We start from the raw sequence: 25,712 nt of genomic DNA on the forward strand, positions 1-25,712 counted from the left end.
TAACATACAAATATGATTTTTATTAAAAAAAAAAAAAAAGAAGGAGAGTATAGGCAACAAGCATGGCCGTTAAAAACAAGAAAAGGGATGGGCTTATTCTTATGTGTAGCACACGGTTCAAGAATACCAACCCTTCCCGTCTTTATCAATTACCTGTGTTTATACATATATCCATGACCTTCTCTCTCCACTTCCCATTGACAATGTCGAATCTTGATTTCTTCCTTCAAATACACTTCTAATAATCCCTTAAATTAACCTCTATGAATACCCATTATCCCATTTCATCTATGGCTTCTTCTATAGATTTTGATAGATTTAAGGTGATTCCACTCTCCCTTACTTCCATCTGCAGTTGCCACTCTCATCATCTTCCTTCTACATCATCTCAATTTCATCATTCTTCCACAAGAACCTTAAGTTTAAGCCGACCCAGATGTTCAATTTCAAGAATTGGGTTGTTTCTTGATGGGTCCAGAGTTACAGAGGTTTCGGGTATACCAAGAAGCATCTTCTTGAAACACCCTCGAATTATCACAGCTGTTGCTCGTGCTGAACCGGGCCACCTTTTCGATGATGAATCCAAAGAGGTAAACATTATCTAGTTTTTTTTTTTTCAAGTTTGGCTAAAGTGTTCTCTATCAGTGTAGGGATAAGTATGATTGATATCTCTAGTTTTAAAGAATTCTTGATATGTGACAAATTTCATGTAAGTGAAATAGTAATAGAATGATTTGACTTTAGCTTTGTTTGGCATTGAGGTATAGTTGATTCATTGATTTCATCAATATAGTTGTCTTCTACTTTTGATTGTCCTTTAGATTAAGAAACAAGTGAACTTCTGCAAAGATCATGCTAGTAATTATTTTAGTTGTCTATCAGGCCAAACAAAATTGACATTGATGACACTGAGTGGCTCAGATTTTAACATTAGCTCTAGTTCTAAGTTAACTGTTGCATTAACCAACGGGTATGGGTGGCTGTTTGATCAAATTAATCACATAAGGGAGCTACTTAAGATTTTTTTTCTTATCTTGGTTTGATCTATGCATGCCGTGGTCAAAGCAAAACTGTCTGGCAAATCCATCAATGTTAGAGGGGTGCAACTTGTATGCAGTTGCTTTGGAGAAATATGGTTTAGGAGAACTAGTTTGTAGTTGGATAAACTATGATCTGCCTTTTATTTTCCCAAAGATCCCTCCTTTTAAAAAGAGAGTTAGTTTGCAGCGCAAAACTTGAACTAATATAGGGTTTCTAATTTATCCGCTAGTGTTGTTAATTTTTCTTCCATCAAAGTTTTTTTTTTTCATTTCTTTATGATGTTATGATGCAGAGGAATAGAGTGGTTATTTAGTGGACTTAGAAGTCAAAAGTTTGTGTTTTATTAGGAGAAGGTCGATAGTCGAAGATGTATCTAATTGGTGAAAGAAAAAAAAAGTGTATAGCTTAGCTGCCTTTAAGAGAAAAGATGAGGGGGGGAACACTTTTGAGGATAAGATTATTCATTGGAGAGAGACATTTGAGGTGAGAGTATAAAACAACAACTACGCCTTAGTCCCAAATTAGTTGGAGTCAGCCATATGAATCAATTTAATCTTAACTTATGTCACCTTATACCAAATAAAAATAAGTAAAATAAAACAAAATATATATATATATATATAGTAGTAATAATAGTAATACCTGGTAAAAAAATATTAAAAGTTCTCGATATCTTTACTGGCCATGTTCTCTTATCAGTCAAGAAGGGAAAGGGTATTTCTCGGGATCTATTATAATTTATAACAATAAATGGACTAAAGGCTTCTGAGTGATTGAGGGATGCAGCAGAGTGAAATAAACCTATGTAATGGTGGACAAAAGTGAATCAACAGGTGTTTATTTTGAAAACTGGTATAATGTTTAATGTAGGTGTGTAAGCCTATGCGTAAGAGTAGGGGGGAGGGTCCATTATCCACCGAGTGTCGAATGGTCATCGGGTATTTATCAGTTGTAAAAAAAAGGTGTATAGCCTAAGTGCAATTGCGGACTTGATATTCCTAAAATTCACGTGTGATACTAGGTGAAGTGCAATGTGATAAACATTCACCTTTTCCTGGAAACTGTATTTAGAATGTGTGTGAGTATCTAGTGTGGTGTTCTGACTAGAAAACTATAAATATCTATAAGCCTGTAACCATTTCTATTACCAATAAAGAGAAACTATAACCATTTCTTTATTTTGGAGTATCTTTGGTTGTGTCAGTTGTTAGTTTGTTGTCCCTTTTGTAATGCTCATGGGGAAGGCATTAAATATGGGAATCTGCCTTTGCTTTTTGATCCTGTATTCATTGTTTGCTTTTGGGTAAGTGTCCAAGTGATTGTTTAACTTCTGGGGTCGCTACTTCCAAGATTAGCATCAGAGTCAATGTCGCAAGACAACATGTGTTATGTTCAGACTTTTCAGATAATTGAATTGGAACCACTGAGATAATTATGTTGTAGGAAGTTAACAAACGCAACAGTACACCGGCGGGGGAAATTCCCACTTCTGAACTTAAGGAGAAAAATAGTCAATTGAAGAAAAGGGTAGTCTTTGGACTTGGCATGGGTATTTTAGTCGGAGGTGTGGTATTGACTGGAGGATGGGTTTTCACTGTTGCCCTTGCTGCTGCTGTTTTTGTGGGTGCACGAGAGTACTTTGAACTGGTTAGGAGTCGTGGAATTGCTGATGGAATGACTCCTCCTCCTCGATACGTATCAAGAGTTTGCTCTGTCATCTGTGCTCTCATGCCTGTAGTCACACTGTAAGTCATTAACATCTTTCTCAATTTTCTCTCTCTAATAAGTAAACATACTTCTGATTTTCTGGTAAACCACTTTAAACCTCAGAAGACACTGTGCCATTAATTTCTTGCCACAGATATTTAGAAACTGGAACAATAACAATAAGATTTCATGCCAGCATCATCTTTTGTATGTCGATGGATCATTGCTATTATCTAGACTGCTTTAAACAAAATTGTATGTGCTTGGACAATTTATTTTTGGCATTTACTTTCATGTTACCAATTCAATATTCGTTCTTTTTGAGAATGGTAACATGTTATATTTATCAACACCCGAACTAGGGCTGGTATCTAATATTTTCAAGGACAAAATCCCCTGTAATTCTTACAAGGAGTCACAAAAGTATACCGATGATTCTTCATCATCTATAAACTGTTCTTTACAGCAAAAATGAAAAAGAGAAATGCAGGTACTCTTGATTTTCTGGGTTGAGCGGCTCTTGCCTTCAAAACATCTTGCAATCCTCTCCTTCCAGATTGTCCACCATATGCAAGCTAGAACAACCTTCCACCATTCCTTGTGACATATTTTCCCCCTTATTCTGTTCCAGGTGCATATTAGGCCAAATGTAGAATAAATGGCCATTGGTTTCAGCTTCCCGTTGGAATAGAAAGCATCCGAGACTGTACTGAAAGCCTCTTCTCTGAAGAATTTCCTGTGTGAGCAAGCTTTTCTTATTACTAGCCATGAAAAATAGACAACTTTAAAAGGTGCTTTGATCTTCCAAATCTATCTCCAGTGCCAGAAGGTGCTGTGACTGCCCTATAGATGATATATAGTTGTATGCTTCTCGGACTGTGAATTTTGAGCTGCTGTATCCTTTTCATGTAAGAGAGTCCTCCTCATTTAATCCTGTGAAGCCCTATAACATTCTGAGGAATCCGGTGACACTAGTGATTTCGCAGTCATTGAGAATTCTTCTGAAAGATATGTTCCAACCCTTCAGCCCCAAGCTTCTTCTATTGTGGCATAAGGTGAAGATGAAACTTGAAAGGATAAATAGATCAGGGAAGAGGTCTCTCTCTATGTTCCATGACCAAGCCAGTCATCATTCTAGAATGAAATTCTCCTCCCATTTCCCATCTTGAAACTCTGTGTTTGCTACAAACTCCTCACAAAGATTCCTGGTGGATTTCCTGTTGCCAACTCCATATGATTGTTCTTACTGGTTTGGTACCCCAGTATCCCAATTGCTCATACTGATGACCTGTCTCCATAAAGCTTGCTTCTCAATGTTGCATCTCCAAAGCCATTTCATTAAGTGAATCCCGTTATCTAGTGTTAGATTTCTATGCATATCCTTTGCTAATTAAGATTTACTCAAAATCAATTTGCTGTCTCATTGATCCTTGCCAGTATATCAAGGAATAGGACCCCATGAATCTCTCTTGTATATCATATCCCTCATTTTGTGTTCTCTCATTGGACCTAAAGGGATATACTCAACATCTTGAAAGAAGTCTAAACCAGCTTATATTCTGACATAACATATGGTGGCCCAGTGGTTTGGGCTTGGGACTTCCATGTTAGAGGTTTCAAGTTCGAAACCCCTTGCCAGCGAAAGCAAGGGGTTTAACTTCTGGGTCGAACTCGGCGCATCGGGCTAGCCTAGTGCGGGTTACCTCTCCTATGTGGTTTGCGAGCTATTGCATAGGAGCAGGGGTTTTACCCGGTGTGCACCCAAAGGGTAGCGGATGCGGGTTTTCCTTGTCATCAAAAAAAAAAAGAATTAAGAGATAAATTTACAGAGCTATGAATGTCATCTAGAAGGTCTTCTCCATGCACTTAGTAAGTGAAATTCTCTTGATCACACTATCACTATTTTTGGATATGCTTCATATGCAAAATTTAAACTCAGTTTCTACTACTTGCAACTGTCCTGGGGATGTAGCATGACGTTTTCTATGGTGGGAATAGATGAGAGATGTATTTGTTATATTTCGGAAAGAAAGAACTATATATATTAAATGCGAGATGGATTTAAAATTCTTCCATTTCAAATTTTCTATGCTATGTAATTGAAGGAAAGAATACTTTCATCATGCTTCTCCAATGTCAGACTCTATATGATTTTCTTCCGCAATTAGGTTTTGTTCTCCCTCCAGTAAATGGACAGTGGTTTCAATTTGGAGTAGCTTGATAAGCAATCTTGAAGGCAGCATGCAATATCTTAGAGTTGTTTTAGTTATTATTTCTTTCTTGTTTGTTTATGAGTTATTTATTTTCTGGAACTTGTTAAGTTGAAGATTTTCTTATTGATTGATCTTCTAACTATGTCAGATATTTAGGTCACATTGATGTTTCTGTTACCTCTGCGGCCTTTGTTGTTGCAATGGCACTGCTGATGCAAAGGCGAGTTCCTCGTTTTGCTCAACTTTCCAGTGCCATGTTTGGGCTCTTCTACTGTGGCTATCTCCCTTGTTTCTGGGTTAAGTTGAGATGTGGTTTGGCAGTACCAGCTCTTAACACTAGTAAGAATCGATGCCCTTTGTTCTGATTGTTTAGAAATTGTAGTGTATACATATGTGCTAGCCCTCGTAGCTTTGGTCTAGTGGTAAGAGCACAACACATTATGTATGAGTTAGGTGCACGTTACAAATTCGAAAACTGCAGCATACAGAAGCTTGGTATTTAAGTGGAGAAAGGTAGAGGGGAAGACTCGTATCCACCAGGTCTCGAACCGTAATTTATGGGCATTTTTCAGTTATGAAACAAGTACATGCACACAATGATCTGTACTCAAGTTACTCATCAATGTGCTCCAGTGAGACACTGACATGTGTTGGACATGCACAAGTATGTACTTTTGAAATTCCAGACACGGTGTCTCCTCCGTCGAACATAAAGTTCCATAATCTCCCGTCCTTCACCCATTTTTTGCATAATTTTTTTTCCTTATCAAAAAAGTATGCCTAAATGGCCCATCCAAAGGATATTGTGTTTTATATTGTCTTCCTTTACTAGCCAAGGGTCTATCAGAAACAACCTCTCTACCTCACGCAAGGTAGGGGTAAGGTTTGCATACACTCCACCCTCCCCAAACACCACATATGGGATCACATTGGGTATGTTGTTGTATTGCCTTCCTCTATTATTTAGGGACCAAACTTAATTTTTTTAAGTTGTGAAGAAAAAACTAGATCGAGCTGAAAATATTGAAGAAAAATTGTTGGCAGGATGTTAAGAATCCATAAATTGATGGAGTATGCTTTCTTATGTCTTTGAGACATGAGTGTCACCCTATTGGGCACACACGAGTTCTCCGAAGCTTTTGCTGTTTCCAAAATTGTTTTCTTTGGGTACAAAATAGAACAATGTTCTTAGAAAAAAATTAAGGTTCTATATTGCCTCTATTACTAGCTTTTGGTGTAATCTGAATAGTTGCTTTGAGCTAGAGAAGCGATTAGAGTTTATTAACTTTCTGCAAGAATAATCTCCAATCGAGTGTTTACATCCATACTTTGTAAATTAACTAAATTTACTTCATAAAAAAACATATTAGTTTATTATTTTGATTTTAAGTACTTTCTAAAAATCTTGTGAGTAGACTAATTTTAAAATTCTTTAGTCGATATGGCACAAAGTGGAAAGGTGAAAGAGATTTGTCACTAGAGTTGAACACTTATGTTTTTTCTTATTCTGAATGTACTGAGCTTCCATTGAATTAGTTGAGATACGTGCAAGCTGGCCTAGGCGCTACTGTTATTTAGAATTTTAACTTGATATCTGATGTTGTATTTGAAAATTCTTTGCAGTTGGTTTCTCCAACAGCTGATCAGCTACTGGTCTTCTGACTTTTATTGGCATTTCAATGGGTTTACACAGGACTGGGAGCATCATGGCCTATCATTCTTGGAGGCCCAACTCAGTGGACCGTGGGGCTTGTGGCAACCTTAATTTCATTCAGTAGTATCATTGCAGCAGATACATTTGCTTTTATTGGAGGCAAGGTACTTTTCACTGTTGATGTTCTTCCTTCAAATCAGTTCTATCCTTGTTCAGATGTCTCTGACTAACCCTCCAAAGAAGGTGTTTTTCTTGTTAAAAGTGCAGAACTTAACCTGGCATTATAATAATTATTAGTACATCTGTCTTTGATGTCATTCTATCTTTGATGTCATCCTATCATGAGAAATATGATGGACTTGATAAAACGTTGAATTGGCTTGTCTTGAATCCTCTGCTGTTCTTAACCATGGAAGTATTAGTTATTTATTATAGATTTAAATGATTATTTAGGATCCATTCTAACTATTGAAGATATACCTTCTTTGGTTTAGTCTGAAAGTTGCCTGGAACATTGGCCCTTTAAGCAACTTAGAAACTAATGCTAGCCAGTGTTATCAAAGGCGCGCTTTAAGCGCGCTTAAGCCCTAAAACGATGCTCAAAACGGGTTAAGCGCTTCGCCTCGCTTTATGTGCGCTTCAGTGCCGTCATCAAAGTTCTAAGACAAACTTTTCCCTGTCAATGAGCCTCTTATGAAGAAGTGACACTAAACAATTGATATTTCACTTTATCATTAAAAAAATTCAATTTCTTTGGTCATATATTTGTCATTCATGTTTATAATTATTAGTTTTGGACTAAACATGCACATTTTATTTTTTTTCTCCCTTTGCGCCTTTTTTCATTAAAGCCCACGCTTTATTTGCACTTTGCGCTTAAAGCCCCCATGGACCTTAGAGCTTTTTTGCGCTTTTCGCTTTTAATAACACTAATGCTAGCAAATGAGCACAGTACTGTAATAATGATTCTATGAAGAAGTATGCATCTCTTGGTTTCCCCTTTTCTTATCTCATTCCTCTTATTGTCCTTAATCATTGCATGCTGGAAATACAATGAATATTTGTTAGTTCTAATGTTTTTCTATATGGAGTAGTGGAACTAATCCAAGTAATTCTGATGTCTATTTGGTGGGTGTTGAGGAAAGCACATAACAGAGTTAAGCTTGCATCTTCTTGATGCCTTGAAATGAATCTACTTACTTCATCAAAAAAAAAAAGCACATAACAGAGTTGAAATCCTTTCAGGCTTTTGGTCGGACACCACTTACTAAAATTAGCCCAAAGAAAACTTGGGAGGGAGCTCTTGCAGGCTTAGGAGGTTGTATAGCCACTTCTGTGGTGTTATCACGAACGTTCTGTTGGCCTACATCCACATTAAGGTAATTATCTTTTCAATGGTGTCATTATGCAGTGCCATCTGTTTTAGACCCTTTGATATGTCTATAGCTGCAGCCTGCAGTAAGGAATATTCTCCTTGTAGGAGGGAGTATAGATAGGGGTGGGAAAAGGATTTGATTGATCTCATCTTTATCTTCTTCTTTTTTCCATTTTAGGGAGGTAAGCTAATAAATTTTTTCTGATGAAAATTCAAAGAATGGAATGATATACAGTGGCTCTTTCACCTTTTGGCACAAGCTCTGTTTCCATAGCATTTCTCCAAGTGCTATTTTAGGTCTTTATAACAATATATAATTATGTATATTCATGGAAAGTTGGTATATTCTACAGCTGTAGTGGGATACTATTAAGTCATATGAACTTGTCATCACATTAGCATTTTAGTTGCCAAGCGCTTAAAAACCATATTAAGAGTTCTATTGATTCAACTTTTGTTTTGAAAATCCATGTTTGGAATTTATTCCATCCATTAATTTCTGAACGAGTACATCATATAGAAGAAAGAGTTTTTTTCTTCTTTTATTGTGGGTGTTTCCACATTGTAGGTTGGTGCAGTTTGAGCCTTAAAATTGTATGAACCTCTAAATTGTGAAATTATGGCTTTCTGAATTGATATTTGTGTCTTAACGGCATTTCAGTGCGGTAGCTTTTGGATTTCTGAACTTTTTTGGATCTCTCTTTGGTGACCTCACTGAGTCGATGATCAAACGTGATGCGGGTGTGAAAGACTCGGGATCTCTCATTCCTGGACACGGTAACTACCTCTGTGCCTCTTATTGCACTTCTCAGTGATAAATTGATCTCTCTAGTGGTGCCATAACATAGTAGGCATACTGTTTTATCCCTAAGCAATAAGTATGGGCTCTCCGGAAATTAAATCTATTAAACAATTTGCCATCTTAAGGTGACTTCTAGCCTCACTACTATGAAGTACATCAGGTACTTGCTGTAATACATCTCTATTCAGAATGAATTGGTTAATATGCATGAATTTGAGAAAATATGCAGTATAATTACAGTTTAGGTAAGTTCACCTGCTTTTTCTTGTACCTATTTTATAAGGTTATTTGATTGAAGAAACTGCCCAGCGAAAAGGAGACGTTGGGGTGCGTAATTACAGTTACCAAAAATCAATTACTATAATACTTTCAACGAACTACGGAAACACACTGGATCTCTATCATTATATCAGCCATGTTACGCCAAAATGTTTAGCAAAAAAAGATGAATTCACCTAGTAAGTAACATGGCTTTACTATAAATGTCAAAAGAAAAGGTAATGTGGCTTTACTCCAATGCCTTAAAGTAATTGAGGAGATCAATTAAAGAACTTTGAATCTCTACCTAGAGCCTACTTGAAGTACCGACTGTAGGCATGTCTTAAACTATAGAGATTTTTTTTGCTCAGGCTAATGTTTATAACAGTAATACTTTGACATTCCTCAACTCCTCTTCATTAGCCTCATAAGGTAAGTGTGTCATCTGCGTATAACATGTGGGTCATTGTAACTGGTGTACCACTGATAATTTCAAGTTGAAGATAGTTGAACCAGTAAGGACTTTTTGCCGTGTTCTGCATTCAGCTTAGTCCTTCCATTACTAACAAATAGAAATGAGAATATAAGGTTACTGTGCCTCAAACTCCTCTAAGAATGAAAGGATCCCTTTGGACGCGTATAATAAGCCCACAAAAGAATTGCAAATTTTAATTCAATTCAGTTTCCTCCTAAAACCATATCCTTTATGAATTTATTCAGAAATCCCCAACTGACGGTGTTCCATGCCTTCTCAAAGTCTAACTCCAGGAACTTCCTCTTTGATCCTTGCATCTAAGAATCTCTAATGTATTAATGTGTCGTGAACGGAGTATTGATAATCTTCATTTATCAACTTTCATTTAATTTGTTATCAGTGGCGGCTCAAGTTAATTTTTGGCCTAAAGCCAAAAACAAATGGGAGGCTTAGTTTTTTGTGTTTTTTTTTTAAAACTAGTAAAATCTCCCGCGCTTCGCGCGGGAATTTAATATCACTGAATTTATGAAATAATACTTAAAACCTATGAGTCATTAAAACTAAAACACTATATTATCTTACATACAATATTACATATAACAAACATTAATAATGTAAAGGAAGATGATAATTATAATATCTTATCATTTATTCTTCAATCAATCATCTTTAATTTGATTTTATAATTTATCTTTTTGCCCAGGAAGTGTTATTACTTGATATTTTTGGGGATTCAAATGAACATCAACCATACCAGAGATATTAAATTTTCTAATAAATAAAAAATCGTTGGTAAAGGGATAAATAAATTTTAAAAGGATGAAAAAATGAACAACTATTCTAATTCTAACGTGTAGAAAATTCAGCTCTGCCTTTTGCTTTACATATATCATTTTAAAGTTCCCCATTTAAATGTATCATAAGTAATTATTAAAATGAAAAATTAAAGGGAGAATGTATCATATTGGACAACAATTCAACTTATTATATATACTTGAAAGGGAAAAAGATTACACAAATTATTTAGTTTGTTTGGGTGTTTTTTAAAAATCAACATACCAGAGTGATAAAGTTCAATTTGAAACTACACCTCTATTCCAATCACAGTGTCGAAAAACACATCTATTACTTCAATAAAGTTTTTACAACTTGCAGTAAACTTGAGAATCTATCCATACTTCATATTGAATATGAGCAATTAATTTATTGTGTAGTTATCTATGTCTTTGGGATTAAAAGAGGCTCTAGTCTAGTCATATTCCTCTATAGGTCATTCAGCACATCCTTGAACCCATGTCAAAAGTTTATTAATTCTTGTCTTCTTTTCCTGATTCACTTGGCACATCAAGGTGCGATAAAGTGTTTAAGGTCTTTATGTCCTTACAATGACATACCAAATTTGAATTTTGTCTTCAAGAGATAATAGTATAGATCTTTAAGGAATTTTTTTATTGTTCCTTCAACAATTTCAGTAGAGAAAACTTGCGTGAATACTCAATTAACGTGTGTTGTTTAATCTGTACTAACAAATACTTAAACAATAATTTGCAGAAACATAAACAATAAAGTTTAAAACATGTACTTAAAACAACAATTAATAACATAAGCATAAATTAATGACCGTAAAAAAACATACCAGGATCTGTAAAAATAGGATGAAATAGAAAGGAAAAAATTGTACAGGAATAATTATTAATTGTATAGAAGAAGAAGAAGTTCAGAATTTTTGTTGTTTTAAAATGAGAGTAAATCCGTTTATTTATAGCTAGACAACAAAGGGTAGTGTGAACAAATGTTTATTGTGCCTTATCGGAAATGTCACAACTCTTTGGAAAAGTTACAACCCTTTGGAAAGGTCATAACCTTTCATAAAAGACACAACTTTTCATAAAAGTCGCAACTCTTCATAGAAGTTACAACTTTTCATAAAAGTCGCAACTTTTCATGTAAGGGGAAGACTAGTTTTGTAACTATATAAATTTAAAAAGGAATCATGGTTTGTGGTGGCGCTACGTAGCCGGGCTTAGGGTTCTCTTTTATATATATATATGATTCACAAAACAGAAAGAACATTCTTTAATGTTTCGAAATGAACTAAAAGAAAGACGCAATATAATTTTTTTTGTTAAAAAATACTTTTAATAATTCTATTATTGCTAAAAAATGGGGGCCCTCAAATTTAGGGGCCTAAGACGGATGCCTCATTTATAAAGACATTGAGCTGCTGTTGTTTGATATGAACAGGACTAAAAATGGCAGGAAATTAATGATTTTCTGAATGGTGTCATTGTTATCTTATGGACCCAGTAACTAAAACTTTTTGGGTTGGCATGGCCGAAGAGTAGTTTAAAACTCCAAAAATTGATGCCATATGTTGAGTTGTCAAACTTGAGCATAACAATCCCGAGATGTACAATCATTGTAAACCTACTACTTCCTGTAGGTTTTTTTTTGCTTTCTTAACTTTCTCAAATCCTATCTGATATGACCTTGGGTAGAGCTATACTAGATTCTTATTGTGAGAAATATAGGAAAAGAATATTATTGAATTGTTGTTGTGTTTACATTATTACATTGAGACCCTATTTATATACACTAGAATACAATCTTTTACCAAGTAGGATACTATTTACTATTCTTATTTCTATTTGTATTCCTATTCCTATTCTAAATAGGATTGTGTACACCTATTCCTATCTAATAGGATTGTGTAAACCTATTTCTATTCTAATAGGATTGTATAAACCTACTCATATTCTAACACTCTCCCTCAAGCTAGTGCATACAATTCATGTACCTAGCTTGTTACATATGTAAACGAGGACCAATGAGGGTCCTGGTGAGATATCTGCAAGTTGATCAGTCGACTTCACAAAACTGACAGTCAATCTCAATGTGTTTGTCTTCTCATTAAAACTGGATTTGATTTGATGCATAATGTCAATCAATCTCAATGTGCTTAATCTTCTCATGAAATACTGAATTTGATGCATAATGCCGATAAAACACATAGTGATAAAATTACAGTGTTGAACTTCCCAAACCAAACTTGCAAAGACTGTTTAGACCATTGAGTGACTTACGTAATCAACATACAAGGCTACTAAACTCCCATATAGACTTCTTCATAATGCAGCGGTCGTTGTAAGTGCTCAAAATCTAGTCGATATTAAAGAAGAAAGTCACCGAAAAATTGATCGGAACATGTTATACACCAGAGTATTAGATTTGATGGCTAAAAGTAGTCACAATCTAACAAAATAATATCATATGGGTAGGGTCGGAATGATGTCATGACCCAACTAGAAAATAGAAATTGTATAGGATAGTTCTAATTGATGGAACGACCCCGTTGAAAAGGAGAAATAATATGTAGGATCGGAATAATGGCATGACCTAAAAAATTATACAGGTAGGGTTGGAATGATGGCACAACCCTACGCAAATCAGATTTGAGGAGTCACCGGAAAGACGAATGGAACTATGCAAATCAAATCTGAGGAGTCACTGAAAAGACACATGATGCTATGCAACTCAGATATGAGAAAGTAGTTCGAAAAAATCCACGATACTACACAAAATATGAAAAGTAGTCCGGAGAGATGCACGGTGTTACGCAAATAAGATATGCAAAAAAAGGTAGTCACCGGAAGGATAGCAAGGTGCTACACAAATTAAATATGAAAAGTAGTCACCAGAAAGATGGTGCGGTGCTACGCAAACCAAATATGAAAAAGTAGTCATCGGAAAGATCGCACGGTGCTACACAAATTAAATATGAAAAAGTAGTCAACGGAATGATGGCATGGTGCTACACAAATTAGATATGAAAAAGTAGTCACCGGAATGATGGCACAGTGCTACACAAATTAAATATGAAAAAGTAGTCACCGGAATGATGACACGGTGCTACACAAATTAGATATAAGAAAGTAGTCACCGGAATGATGGCACGGTGTTACACAAATTAGATATGAAAAAATAGTCACCAGAAAGATACATGGTGACCCAACTTTTGCTAACATAATCATTGGCCGAACATGCAGCATATATGGGTAATAGCCACCCCCCGGCAGCGGAAGCTCTTTGATTTTCTACCAAGATCGTAGAGGCTATGATACCATGTGAGAAATATAGAAAAAAAAATATTATGGAATTGTTGTTGTGTCTACATTATTACATTGAGACCCTATTTATAGACACTAGAATACAATCCTTTACCAAGTAGGATACTATTTACTATTCCTATTTCTATTTGTATTCCTATTCATATTCCTATTCTAAATAGGATTGTATAAACCTATTCCTATTCTAATAGGATTATGTAAACCTATTTCTATTCTGATAGGAATGTATAAACCTATTCCTATTCTAACACTTATGAAATACTTACCCAATTCGAAATGATTATCCTTTAGCATTGTTATCTTAGCCTCCCGGCAAATCTCTTGGGTCTTTCTTGAGCAAATTAATGCATTTTTTGCAGGAGGAATACTGGACAGGGTGGACAGCTACATATTTACGGGGGCATTGGCATACTCTTTTGTGAAAATGTTGTTACCACTTTATGGAGTTTGATGAACCGAATAACAATCCCTGCAAAGAAAAAAAAGATACTTCATGGCCGTTTTCTTAACTTAGGAGCAAGCACAAGGTGACATAATCAGTACTGTAGAGCAACATCCGACAATAGAGGTTTGATTGTGAAGGTAAGTTAAGTTCCACACGAAAAGATTCTGGTTGCATTGCAACTCAACAAGTTTCAACTGTTTCATATACCCGATTCCTAGATTGAGGAAAGTGACGTTTATTGTAGTTTCAGCACTTTAGGGTGACACAACAGGGAAAGAATCCAGCAATCTGCATGATGTTTGAGGATATCAGTGTTGAGTAGCTCCCCTTTGTGATATTAGAATCATTGCATCATTTTGATTCTCTAAGTGTATATTTGTTTTGTATTCTAGAAATGTCGCAAAAATTATTAGGTTTATATCTTGATTTATTCAGTCTTTGCTTAATTTTGTTGATATAATTACAGGCGCCGCGACATCTTAATAATGGGAATGGCAAGATTTAACATTTTTCCAAGTCATGTTAGAAAATATTGTAGTGACAACTTTTGTCAGTTCAATTGAATGATTTGAGTATGTTCTGTTCTATAAGCTAATTTCTAAACATGTCTTTTAGGCTGAAATTGTTAATGTCTAAAAGGCATTTTATGGCTTGGGGAGCAACCAACTGCTATGAAATGCATTGATACTAATTTATGGACAAGACATTTGTTCTTCATGGTACGAATTGTTCATTTTGGCCCAATAAATTTTATGGTTATATCCCTTGGGTTACACCTTATTGGGCTGCAGAAATTGTATTTTGTTTCATGTGGCACTCTATTTTTTGCATAAAGTACAGAAATTTCATATATTTGGGGGCAAATTACATCTTATCCATTGCTCTCGGATACCTTTCTTGGCTGGTTCGATACATTGCAAATGATACATTACTTAATGGGAGGGATGTATTCGAGAAGGATTTGGCAGGAAATTTTAGAGATTATGATATCTTAAGTTGTGGATTTATGTAATTTTTCCTTATTTGTATCCCCTTTCTGATGGATTCGGTGGAGGTGTTATGCACACTCTTTCATCTGAAGCTTGTCAGCTTATAAGTCTGTTACGTTAGTACTTCCTAACCTGCATTCCATGCACCACAGATGTTACATATTCCCTTTTTTTAGGAACCTCTAAAATTCAACCTACCATCATATAACGCGAGTCCGATTCTAATATTATAATTGTTATAGTTCAAGATTGGTACCTATTATCCGCTTTGGCCCAATAGTCACACATGTTGAGCCTAAAGGCATATGTATTATGTATTTTCTCTCTTATTTTGATGTAAGATTACTCAAGGTATTAGTTTGCACATTTTCTTCGAAAGCTTATAGAGTCGAGTGGTGCCACATAGGTTGGAACGGAATGAGTACTAAGGTCGGATTTAAAGTCACTTTCTAATGCTCAACGTGTCAACTAAACAATCAAATCAACAGAAAACGGTGACAATTTATTAGGAGAAGAAAGAATAATAATGTGGAATATAATGGATCAATTATGCTTCATCTAAGATAGGGAATGTTGACCTATAGATCTATAAAAAAATTGTGTTAATGGTAACGTTTACGTGGAAAAGGAACATATTTTGGTCCTTGTGGTAGACCATTAAATTTGTGTCCAAGAAGAAGGTCAATTCACTCGACAATTGAAGAGCATAACCAAATTATTATTATTAATTTTGACTTTAAAGGTGGAGGTAACTCGTAAGAAATTGATTCAATCCTTCATAATTATCTTTTGCAGGTAGATCGATTTTATGTCTCATTACTCAAATTATTTTTAAATGTGGTCTTTCCAAAGGAGACTCGTAAAATATAATATAATCTCCGTCTTGTGATATACTTTTTTTAGCCAATTTTAAAAAAAATTGTCTCCTTATTAAGTAAATATTTAATGGCACTTTCAACATTTTACTCAAGTTGGGTTTCATTTATTTATCAAAAAGTTTGCAAATGTGTACTCTACTATTTGAAAAATTATTTATTTTAAAGATTGTTTTGAAACGTTGCAGAGTTTTTCCATAGTTGTAAAATTTCGTGTCAACTACACCACATAAATTGAAACAAAAAAGTGTAGATTATGATAAATAAAATAATGGAATTTGTAGGGTATTTTTTTCTTGTTCAAATCCTAACTAGTTATAGGAGATCATCACGGATCAAATTTCACCAAAATCAACTTGCTTCTGCTTTCTTCTCATTCCATTTTTTACTTGTCACAATTCTTGAAAAAATGAGAGTTAATAAATGAGACAAAAGAAGAAAAAAATCACATGTTTTGAACAGAAAACTAATTTTAAAAAGACTTAATATTGGTGACCAAGTTTACAATAACACTAGAGGAAGAGATTGAGACAAAAAGAAACAAAGCAAAAAAGACATATATATCATAGTTGACTATATATGATAAGTTGGAGAAAGTAGTGGAGATTAAAGAAAAGACGGCACCATGCAAATGGAGTAATCCCAAACTCAATCCACAATTCAAATTTGGCCACCCAAATAACCTACTATTCACTCCGTTTCAATTTATTTGTCTGATTTTAATTAACATAGAAAAAGTTTTAAAAAATAAAACTTTGAATTTTTAATTACATGGTCTTAAACATATTATGTAGAAAATGTTCTTTTTGGAATGGGATTAAAAGAAAATTAAGACAAACAAATTGAAACGAAATGATGAGTCTTGAAGTTGAAGAGAGACATTAAAGTGATGTATCTTTATTTATTTTCCTTTAGAAATGACCCATCCAATGAAGAAGCTAAGGAGCTATTAAGCTATAGGGATGTTATGTTGGTATCAAGGGGCCTACAATATACGTAGCTTTTATTAACAAGAAAATGAGTGCTTGCTTTAGGGTTTTGGTATATAGTAAAACACAAAAAGAAATATATGTGGGAAGGAAACAATGCGTTCTTCTAAAGCTGACTATGAAGTACTAATGGATTGCAACCAATATCAAACCAACCATAAAGTTTTCTCTTTATTTTTATTTTCATATGTTCATATTTTTTATTTAAAAAAATACACAAAGTTACTACGTGAAACAAACTATCATGATTTATAATCTAATGATACCAATTGGAGCGAAACTTCATTTATAAGATGTAGATTCTCTATATAAAAAAAATCCGTCCCAATTTATGTGACACATTTCGGATTATGAGATTCAAATAAGTCTATTTTTATTCTAAATTTTTCATATATCGTATATATTTAAATTGTCAATTATTGTGACTTATAATATTTTTTACGTAGTTGACAAATATATAAATTTTAATTATAAAAATAAAGATTTCATGCACAAATTCCGATCAAACTCAAACTGTTTGACTCTCAAAAAACGAAATGTGTCACATAAATTGGGACAGAGTGGTAATTAGTTTTCCTATTTTTCCATTCCTTCCCCACAATGTATAAACAAACAAACAAAAAGGTTAAAAAGGAAGGAAAGGCAAAATAGTTGGAGAGATATATATGGTGGTCAAGGCAAGCATCTAGTAAAGCTCATAAATTGGTTAGTGAGTGTGTGGGAAGGTGGGAGTTCTTTTTTATTTTTATTTTTAGAGAAGCCAAAAAGCCAAAAGCAAAGAGTCATGATGACCACTCTTTTAAAACTTTCCTAACACCCATGCAATATTGCAAGCAGATCATACTCTTCCAACTTTTTCTTTTCTTTTTCTTACTTTTATTCCCCATATGCCCTAGCTAAGCTTTGGATGCCTTCACATGGTTCCCTTTTTTTACTAATATATAATCCTAGTATTCGAGTCAGTTTATATCTATCTCAATTAATTTTACTGGATATATATCAGCACATGTATTAGATATAACTTTGTTCACTACCATTAAAACAAATGAAAAAAAATCACCTAATATTTTTACATGTTGTTTAACTCATTTCATACTTGTCTTTTTAGTGTTTCTTGTTTTGTTTCTATATTTTATAGATCATTATTGCTTTGATTTATTTTTCTTATGTACCCCATGTGAGTTAGTTTACATTTCATCAAATATATGTAACACCTACTTGTGGCTTAGTATTAAATATATTTATTAGCATGTGTTATTGGTCGAAATTAGGTTTATAAAATTGTTAGAGCCTTCCAAGAATCAAAGAAAGATCAAAGCAAACGCGTTAAGTTGATATATAATCTTGAGAATAATTGACTTCAACAATGATTGGGAATTTAATAAATGATGAAATTGCATAATTTTAACACATTACTAAAAAGAAAAGACTGATTTTTATTTTTTTTAAATTGTTACAGTTTCTCTTAATAGCTAAGGATAGAATCATAGAATATATTCGTTAGCACTCTTATCATAATCTTTACCAAAAACTTTTCCAATCTATCTTTCCTTTATTATGTTTCTTAATTATGGGAATTAATTTGGTTTATGAAATATGGGGCTAAAGTATACTATGCTTTCTCCTTTAATTTAAAAAGAGATAAAAGTTTTAAAAAATTGCTTTTTTACATCCAAATGTTTTCTAATTATGAATTAAGGTCCCACTTGTTTCTTTTTAGCTTTATTACAAGAAGTTTATTTAGGGAATTAAAATTTACTTATGACCCACATATTCTAACATTTCCAAACATAATGTAATCTTTAAAGCTGGTACAATAATAATAATAATAATAATAAAAAGGTAAATTAGCCCTAGGTCATGGGTGGCAATATCTATTTGCATGAGAAATGATATTTTAAAATGAAAAAATATCCCTCACTCCTAGGAGTCTTCCCCAAGACAAAAGTAAATCACTTGGATTCCTTAATGAAAAGTTATTTATGATTATACTTTCCATGGAAGGGTGTTTTTTTTAGAGGTTGCAAAAGTGTTGTAAACTTTTTTGGCCTTGTGATCATGATATGTATGTAGAAGATGCTCATGAGATATTGCTTCAAGAATCTGCTTTCACATATTGAAGTGGAAGCTCCACAAAAATAGAGATGATATTTTCAAGAATGAGTGGAAATTAATACTAAGGAAAAATATTTCTTTTTTGTGGTCCTTTTGTTTCCATCCTAACTCAATTTGGATAATTGATAGTAGTAATTAATTATTCCTCTAGACCATGTACAAAGTGCTATGACAAAAATAAAATAAAATTAGATGGTTGTCATGTTGTAGAAACAAAAAAGGTAAATTTATGTGGGGCTGTGTCATTTCTGTGTTAGAACTAGCAAAGTATATATGTTGTATATCTTCAATGTATAACCACTTACAATTTACAAAACATCCTTTTCACTTTTGGGGGAAAAATCACCTTTTTTCTAAAGCAAGCACATTTATTCATAAAAAACAAATTCACTTTGTTCCAATTTCCAAGAGGACCAGGACCCTATAATGATTTAGACCTTAATTTGACCAGGCTTTGGTTTGATAAAAGGTCTCCATTAGCAATAGCTTTTTTGTTTTTTGTTTTTTTTTTAGCTAGTTTTAAGAAATTTGTACATTGTTTGGAGACTTTGGAGTTATATGATTGACACTACAAATTCCCCCCACATATACTACACAGTTAGGGATGGATTGATAGCTAGTAAAGCGGTGGTAAGTTAGCCTAAGTTATATAATATTTGATAGCTAGTTAGAAAGTAAGCTATTTATGTATAAAATTAAGCTATTAATTTAGTAATCCACATGACTAAACTTATGTATTATCATATACATGATAAAAGATGGAATAACGAATACCTACATAATTTTATCCAGCTATCAAGCCCTTAGGGGTCATTAATAAACCTTTAGGATAAAATACATGATTATTTTATTTCATATTCAATTGAATTTTTTAATTCTAATATTGGCAATGAGGATTAATCATATCATAATCGAAGGATTATTTTTGTATCACCCCCAATGTGGGATAATAATTTTGAAATTATTAATCCCCAAATCCTTTAAGAAATTCAAAATTAAAATTGCAAATAAAAATAAAAATGTATTCCAACTTATCTAGTGTAAAACCAAATATATATTTTATATTATATATACTTTGAATATCCCATTTTTTTAATCTAATAAACCAAATATCTACGTACATTGACAATTTATAGAAGATAAACGTTGTACACAAAAATATTTTTTTCTCCATTATCTAAACTTTGGTAGTAGCAAAGGCGGAGCCGGGATTAAGAGTTGGAAATTCTAAATTTCGTTAATAACTGTCAATCAATTTTGTTATGGGTTCAAAATAGAATATACATATATATTTAATTAAATTTCTATTACAAATATAGAGTCTACGGAAAAGCTATTAGGTTCGTTCGAACTCATGAACCCTCGCTTAGCTCCACATTTGTGTAGTAGTAGTTTATTTATTTATTTATAAAAAAAGAATATGAAGATAGTGTTCCACTCTTCCACTATTTTACATCATCAACATTAAGTCATACAAATTTCTTCTAAGAATACTTGCTATTAAACTTTTGTAGCTTGAAATTAGGGAGCCAAACTTGACATCAAATTAGAGAAAAGACAAAGGAAAATTGATCACTAGCTTCAACCAATTATAACAATTCCAAACTTCTATACTTTCTCTCTTCTTTTGGCTTTACTTTTCTTCCCTTTTATATGAAGTTTTTTTCATTTTTCTTTCACATTTTCCTAAATGAGGAATCTATTTTTTCTATCTCATTTTGAACACAACTTGTTTTGAGTTTTTAGCCTTGCAAATAAAGTATAGAAACCCCACAAGGCCCAAATTGGACACTGAAAACAGTGTCACCATGTAAAGCTAAAAATAAAGTGACTCTCAAAAGATTTCGTGAAGAAAGAAGAAAAAGAGAAGAAAAAGGTCATGCTTGAGAATCTATTTAAATGATAATGATTGTTGTTTGAGGTACAATGAACTCATAGCTTCAATTTCAAAACACACGTGATTCAACTAATTCAAATTCATACTAAGTTTACAATTTTCAATTCATATGTTACAAACTCGAGACATCTAGTTAAGGATAGGTATCTACAGTGTAATTTATGAATTCACGTGAACTCAATAGTTTTTGTTTGAATCTGGTGTATGTTTTCATACATTTTAAATTCTAGATCAACATATTTATGCCATGGTGGTAATTTCAAATAATATTAGAGGAAACTTTTGTTAAATCCTTCATTATTTTGAAATCTTTGTGATTTAGGGTTTAATTATTTTGGGCCTTTATATGGACTAATGTTTTATTGATTGTTTTGGACCACCCTTAATCCTTTGAGGCTTCTTTTTATAAAGGGCCTTTGTTGAAAGTCCCTCAAACTTTAAGACATTCCTTAACTTTTCATTTTTCAACACAAAAGAGTGTGTATTTATCTATTTGTTTTTATTTTATATTTCTGTGAAAAAAAAAAAAAGATTTTACCAGGGAAGTCATTAGTCATCATTAATCAATATATTTCTAATAATTGAATGTGTTTATAGAAAAAAATAAGTGGGTTTTTAATTTAGAACTTATTTTCTTAGAAAAATTATTTTTCATTTATTTTCACCACCAAAACATTGAAAAATTGATAAATATTTTGTGAAAATATTCCTCCATACCAAACCATCATATTAGATGGTTTTCAAATGTGTAATTAATTCAATTTCAAAACGTAAATCAACCATCTTGACACTTCCTTTTTACAATCTTTTAAATAAATGTTTTTTTAGGTTTTTTTTTTTCCTTGTCACTAGATCACGCTAATGGATTTGATGTTCCTACTCATTGGCTATAACATCATTGAGAGTAATTACCAAAAAAAAAGATTTTTAAAAAATACCACTAACCTGGGACCTTACCTCTAATCAAAATCTATGAGAAAATCTGAAAGGCAAAAACAATTATGATAATTAATTAATCAACAAGAAGTATAAAGTGCCATTAATGATTTTGTTTTAAAGGCTATCCCCCACCCACCCTTGAACCACAATTAGTTTTGTTTTCTTTTGAAACATAATTAAACAAGGTTCACAATTTATTCAATTAATAATTGAAGTACAAGCAAGTAAATTTTAATCAAGTAAATTCTAATCTAATCATTTTAAAATAACAATCTACAACATATTACTCAGTATAATTATATAAATACAATGCAGTCTGAGGAATAATGTATATCCAATCTTATCCCGTAAAGATAGAAAAACTATTAGAATAATAACAATAGTGGATGTGATTATGATTTATGAAGTTATAAAAGCTTCACTAGAAATGGCAAGGAAATGGTCAACACCTAAAGATTACAAGTGATCATTGAGTTCTATATTTTTTTTTATTTTTTTTTGTATATTGTTGAAGGTTGAGTGGAGGTATGCACATACAAAGAATCCTATAGGCAGTAGAATTAATCTTTCTATATTGTCACAATAGTCAAAGTGGCATTGATAACCACAGGCTTTATTATAAAACTTGTCTAAACGTTAAAAGAAGTTTATATGATTTTGAAACTAATCGCGGTAATATATAGCAAGTCAATCATAATTCATATTTCAAACATGTAAGACCAATACATTTTAGAGTAAATTTTAGATTTAACAAACATAAAAATCATATTTATATGTTATAACTATAGTTTGCATAATTGTGCTCCATAACAAACTTTATGTTTGCTATGACTATTAATCGACGAGAGGGAGTTGCTCGGATGGTAAGCGCCCCTCACTTCCAACCTGAAGGTTGCGAGTTCAAGTCACCAAGGGAGCAAAAGGGGTGGGAGCTTCTAGGGAGGGTAAAAAAAGAAGACTATTAATCTGTATATTTCGATATACATATACATAAAAATCTGTATTTGTATATTTTGGTATACAAACTAAAACATAGTAATTGTATTTAAACAAAATTACTACATATATACAACACATATGTATACCGAATAGGTCCTGTAAAATTTGTATTTGTATATTTCAGTATACAAACTAAACATAGTAATTGTATATAAACAAAATAACTACCTATATACAACACAAATGTATATCGAAATATACAAATACATATGACAAAAAACATGGAATGTTTGCTGCGAATTACAAATAAAAGAAACTATGGCTATAGCATTTAATTTGAATTAATAGTTTGTTATTTCATACAATTTTCCCTATATTTTATGCATGTTATAATCAAAGAGTTTGTTTGGAAGGTTTAAATTTGGCTTAGTTGATAAGCTAATCAGATTAGCTTATAAATATTTTTTGATTTATTTATGTATTTGATAAATATTAAAAGTGTTTATAACTTAAAAATAATCATAACCTATAAATTGGTCGGATCCAATTTATGGTTTTACAACTTATCATTATGTTATAATCACTTTTTATTTGATAATTTTTTTTATAATTTTGTAGCCTCTAAAATATTCTTCCAACAATATAATCATTAATATTTCTCTATTTAATTTCCATAGATTAGCTTCTAATACTTAAAATTATAAAGAATATACTAACAAAAGAAACAAAATTCCTTAGTAGGAGGGGGGAGGGGGTTTATTAATTATTTTTTACTCCTTAACTCAAATCTATGAATTTGACTGTTTGATCTTTTTTCCAAAATTAGCTACATAGTGCCTTACCAATCAAGAAAAATCAATGTTGCCAAATCAAACCAAGTAACAAAAACCTAAATCTAAATTATCTTTTCAAATTATCAAATTAAAGTGAACACAAAAATATAATTCAAAACGCAAAAAATAAAAAATAAAATTCTTCGTGAGAGTAGAAAACAATTTTCATAAGTAGCATCTCACGTGCTATTTGTCTCTTCTCCACTCCACACACACCTAATAACTATCCCACACACCCCTCCTACAATCCTACTTTATCGATTTCTATTTTAGTTACTTACTAGATATTAGGAAATAAGTTTTAAAAAAACTACTTATTTTTAAGGAAACATTTTTCATTCCTTTCAAATACACCCTATATTAAAAATAGAAGAATTTTTTTTTTTGGGATAAGATGTATGTCAATTTTGGAAAATCAAATTATTTGGAAAACCAAATCATTGATTTTAGTTAGTTTAAGACAAGTATTGGAAACTATTTTTGGATGCAAATGGCCTAAGGGCTAAAGTAGCGTGGTCGTTTGGTTGGGAATAAGTTATCTTAGGATTAGTTATTCTGGGATAACTTATTCCATCACTATGGTATAAATAATGGGATAAGTAATCCCAAACATGACAACCAAACAAGAAACAAGTTTTTTACCATATCATTATTTATTTTTGTCCCTCACACCAAACGACCAACAACATCTAACAAGGATGGAGCCTTAGGTATGCACCGATAGCATGCAAAAACTTCCAAAAGAAGAAGCAAATTAAAGATAGGAGGATTAGATCAAATTTTATTATATATATATATATAGTAATGTGAAATGTGAAAAAGACATATCAAGAGTAGTGAAAATTGATGTTGAAGGGACATATGTTAATCTGTTGTGTATGTTCCTATGGCCAGACATTGTGGGTCACCTTACTTACTATTTCATTTGCACACTCTTGCCCTTACATATAATGTACCCTTTCAATTTACACTACTTTAAATCCGCAATTATATTTACTAGTACTATAAGTCAAGAGGAACTTGAAAAAAGTTGGGAACTTGAAAAGTCCTCTTATGCTTTATTGAAAAGACATTTGTCCCTCATCAGTGGTGGAAAGAAAATAGGAGAGTTTAAATATAGAAACACTCCTATTAATTGTTAAAAGGGTTGGAAAGAGGGACCCCCCTCGCGCAGTCGTCGCTCGCTCGGCTTTGGATTTGGATTTGGAAAAATGATCGATCGAGGACAAAGTTTGTTTTAAATATTTTAGTTAATTAATTAAATTAAATGACCAACGTTTTAATTAGTTAATTGACCCGACCCGACTCGGATCCACGCGCGACCCGTTTTATTTAAATCTTTCCCGTTTTATTTAAATTTCCCGCAGTGACTGTTCTGAAAGGTTGCAACTTTCAGAAACAGCCATGACCGTTTGAAAGCAGCTATGTCGTCATCTGAGTCAATCTATTGGAAAAAGCAGTCAATAGTGAGATCGAATCAATTTTAAGTAATTATACTTGGGAATTGGTTGATCTTCCTCCAAGAAATAAACCTTTAGGATCAAAGTGGATCTTTAAAAGGAAAATGAAAGTCAATGGGACTATTGACAAATATAAGGTTGGACTTGTAGTCAAAGGATATAGACAAAAGGAAGGTCTGGACTACTTTTATACATACTGTCCAGTAACAAGGATAACATCAATTAGGATGTTAATAGCACTAACGGAAGTGCATGATCTTAAAATCCACCAAATGGATGTAAAGACAGTCTTCTTAAATGGAGAGTTGGAGGAAGAAATTTACATGGAACAACCTGAAGGGTTTGTGGTTCCTGGTAAAGAAGAGAAAGTGTGCAGACTTGTGAAGTCGCTTTATGGGCTCAAGCAAGCACCCAAACAATGGCATGCTAAATTTGACCAAACAATGTTGGCAAATGGATTCAAGATTAACGAATGTGATAAGTTTGTTTACATTAAAAACGTTCTGAATCTTGAAGTCATCGTTTGTTTGTATGTTGATGACATGTTAATAATGAGTAAAGACATTGACAATATAAATG

At 32.8% G+C, this 25,712-nt stretch overlaps 1 protein-coding gene across 1 annotated transcript; it reads left to right on the plus strand.

Moving 5' to 3' along the window:
* The first annotated feature begins 101 nt into the window (after positions 1–101).
* LOC125824817 (phosphatidate cytidylyltransferase 4, chloroplastic) lies at positions 102–14,632 on the plus strand. The gene is made up of 7 exons (XM_049504167.1): positions 102–590; positions 2,485–2,786; positions 5,110–5,300; positions 6,655–6,779; positions 7,861–7,994; positions 8,652–8,767; positions 14,012–14,632. Exons 1-7 carry the CDS (start codon positions 264–266, stop codon positions 14,101–14,103), a joined length of 1,287 nt encoding a protein of 428 aa, XP_049360124.1. The 5' UTR covers positions 102–263; the 3' UTR covers positions 14,104–14,632.
* Positions 14,633–25,712: the final 11,080 nt, after the last annotated feature.

The sequence above is a fragment of the Solanum verrucosum genome, unplaced genomic scaffold, assembly GCF_900185275.1.
Source record: "Solanum verrucosum unplaced genomic scaffold, falcon-dt-bn FXZP01000080.1, whole genome shotgun sequence".
Lineage (NCBI taxonomy): Eukaryota > Viridiplantae > Streptophyta > Magnoliopsida > Solanales > Solanaceae > Solanum > Solanum verrucosum.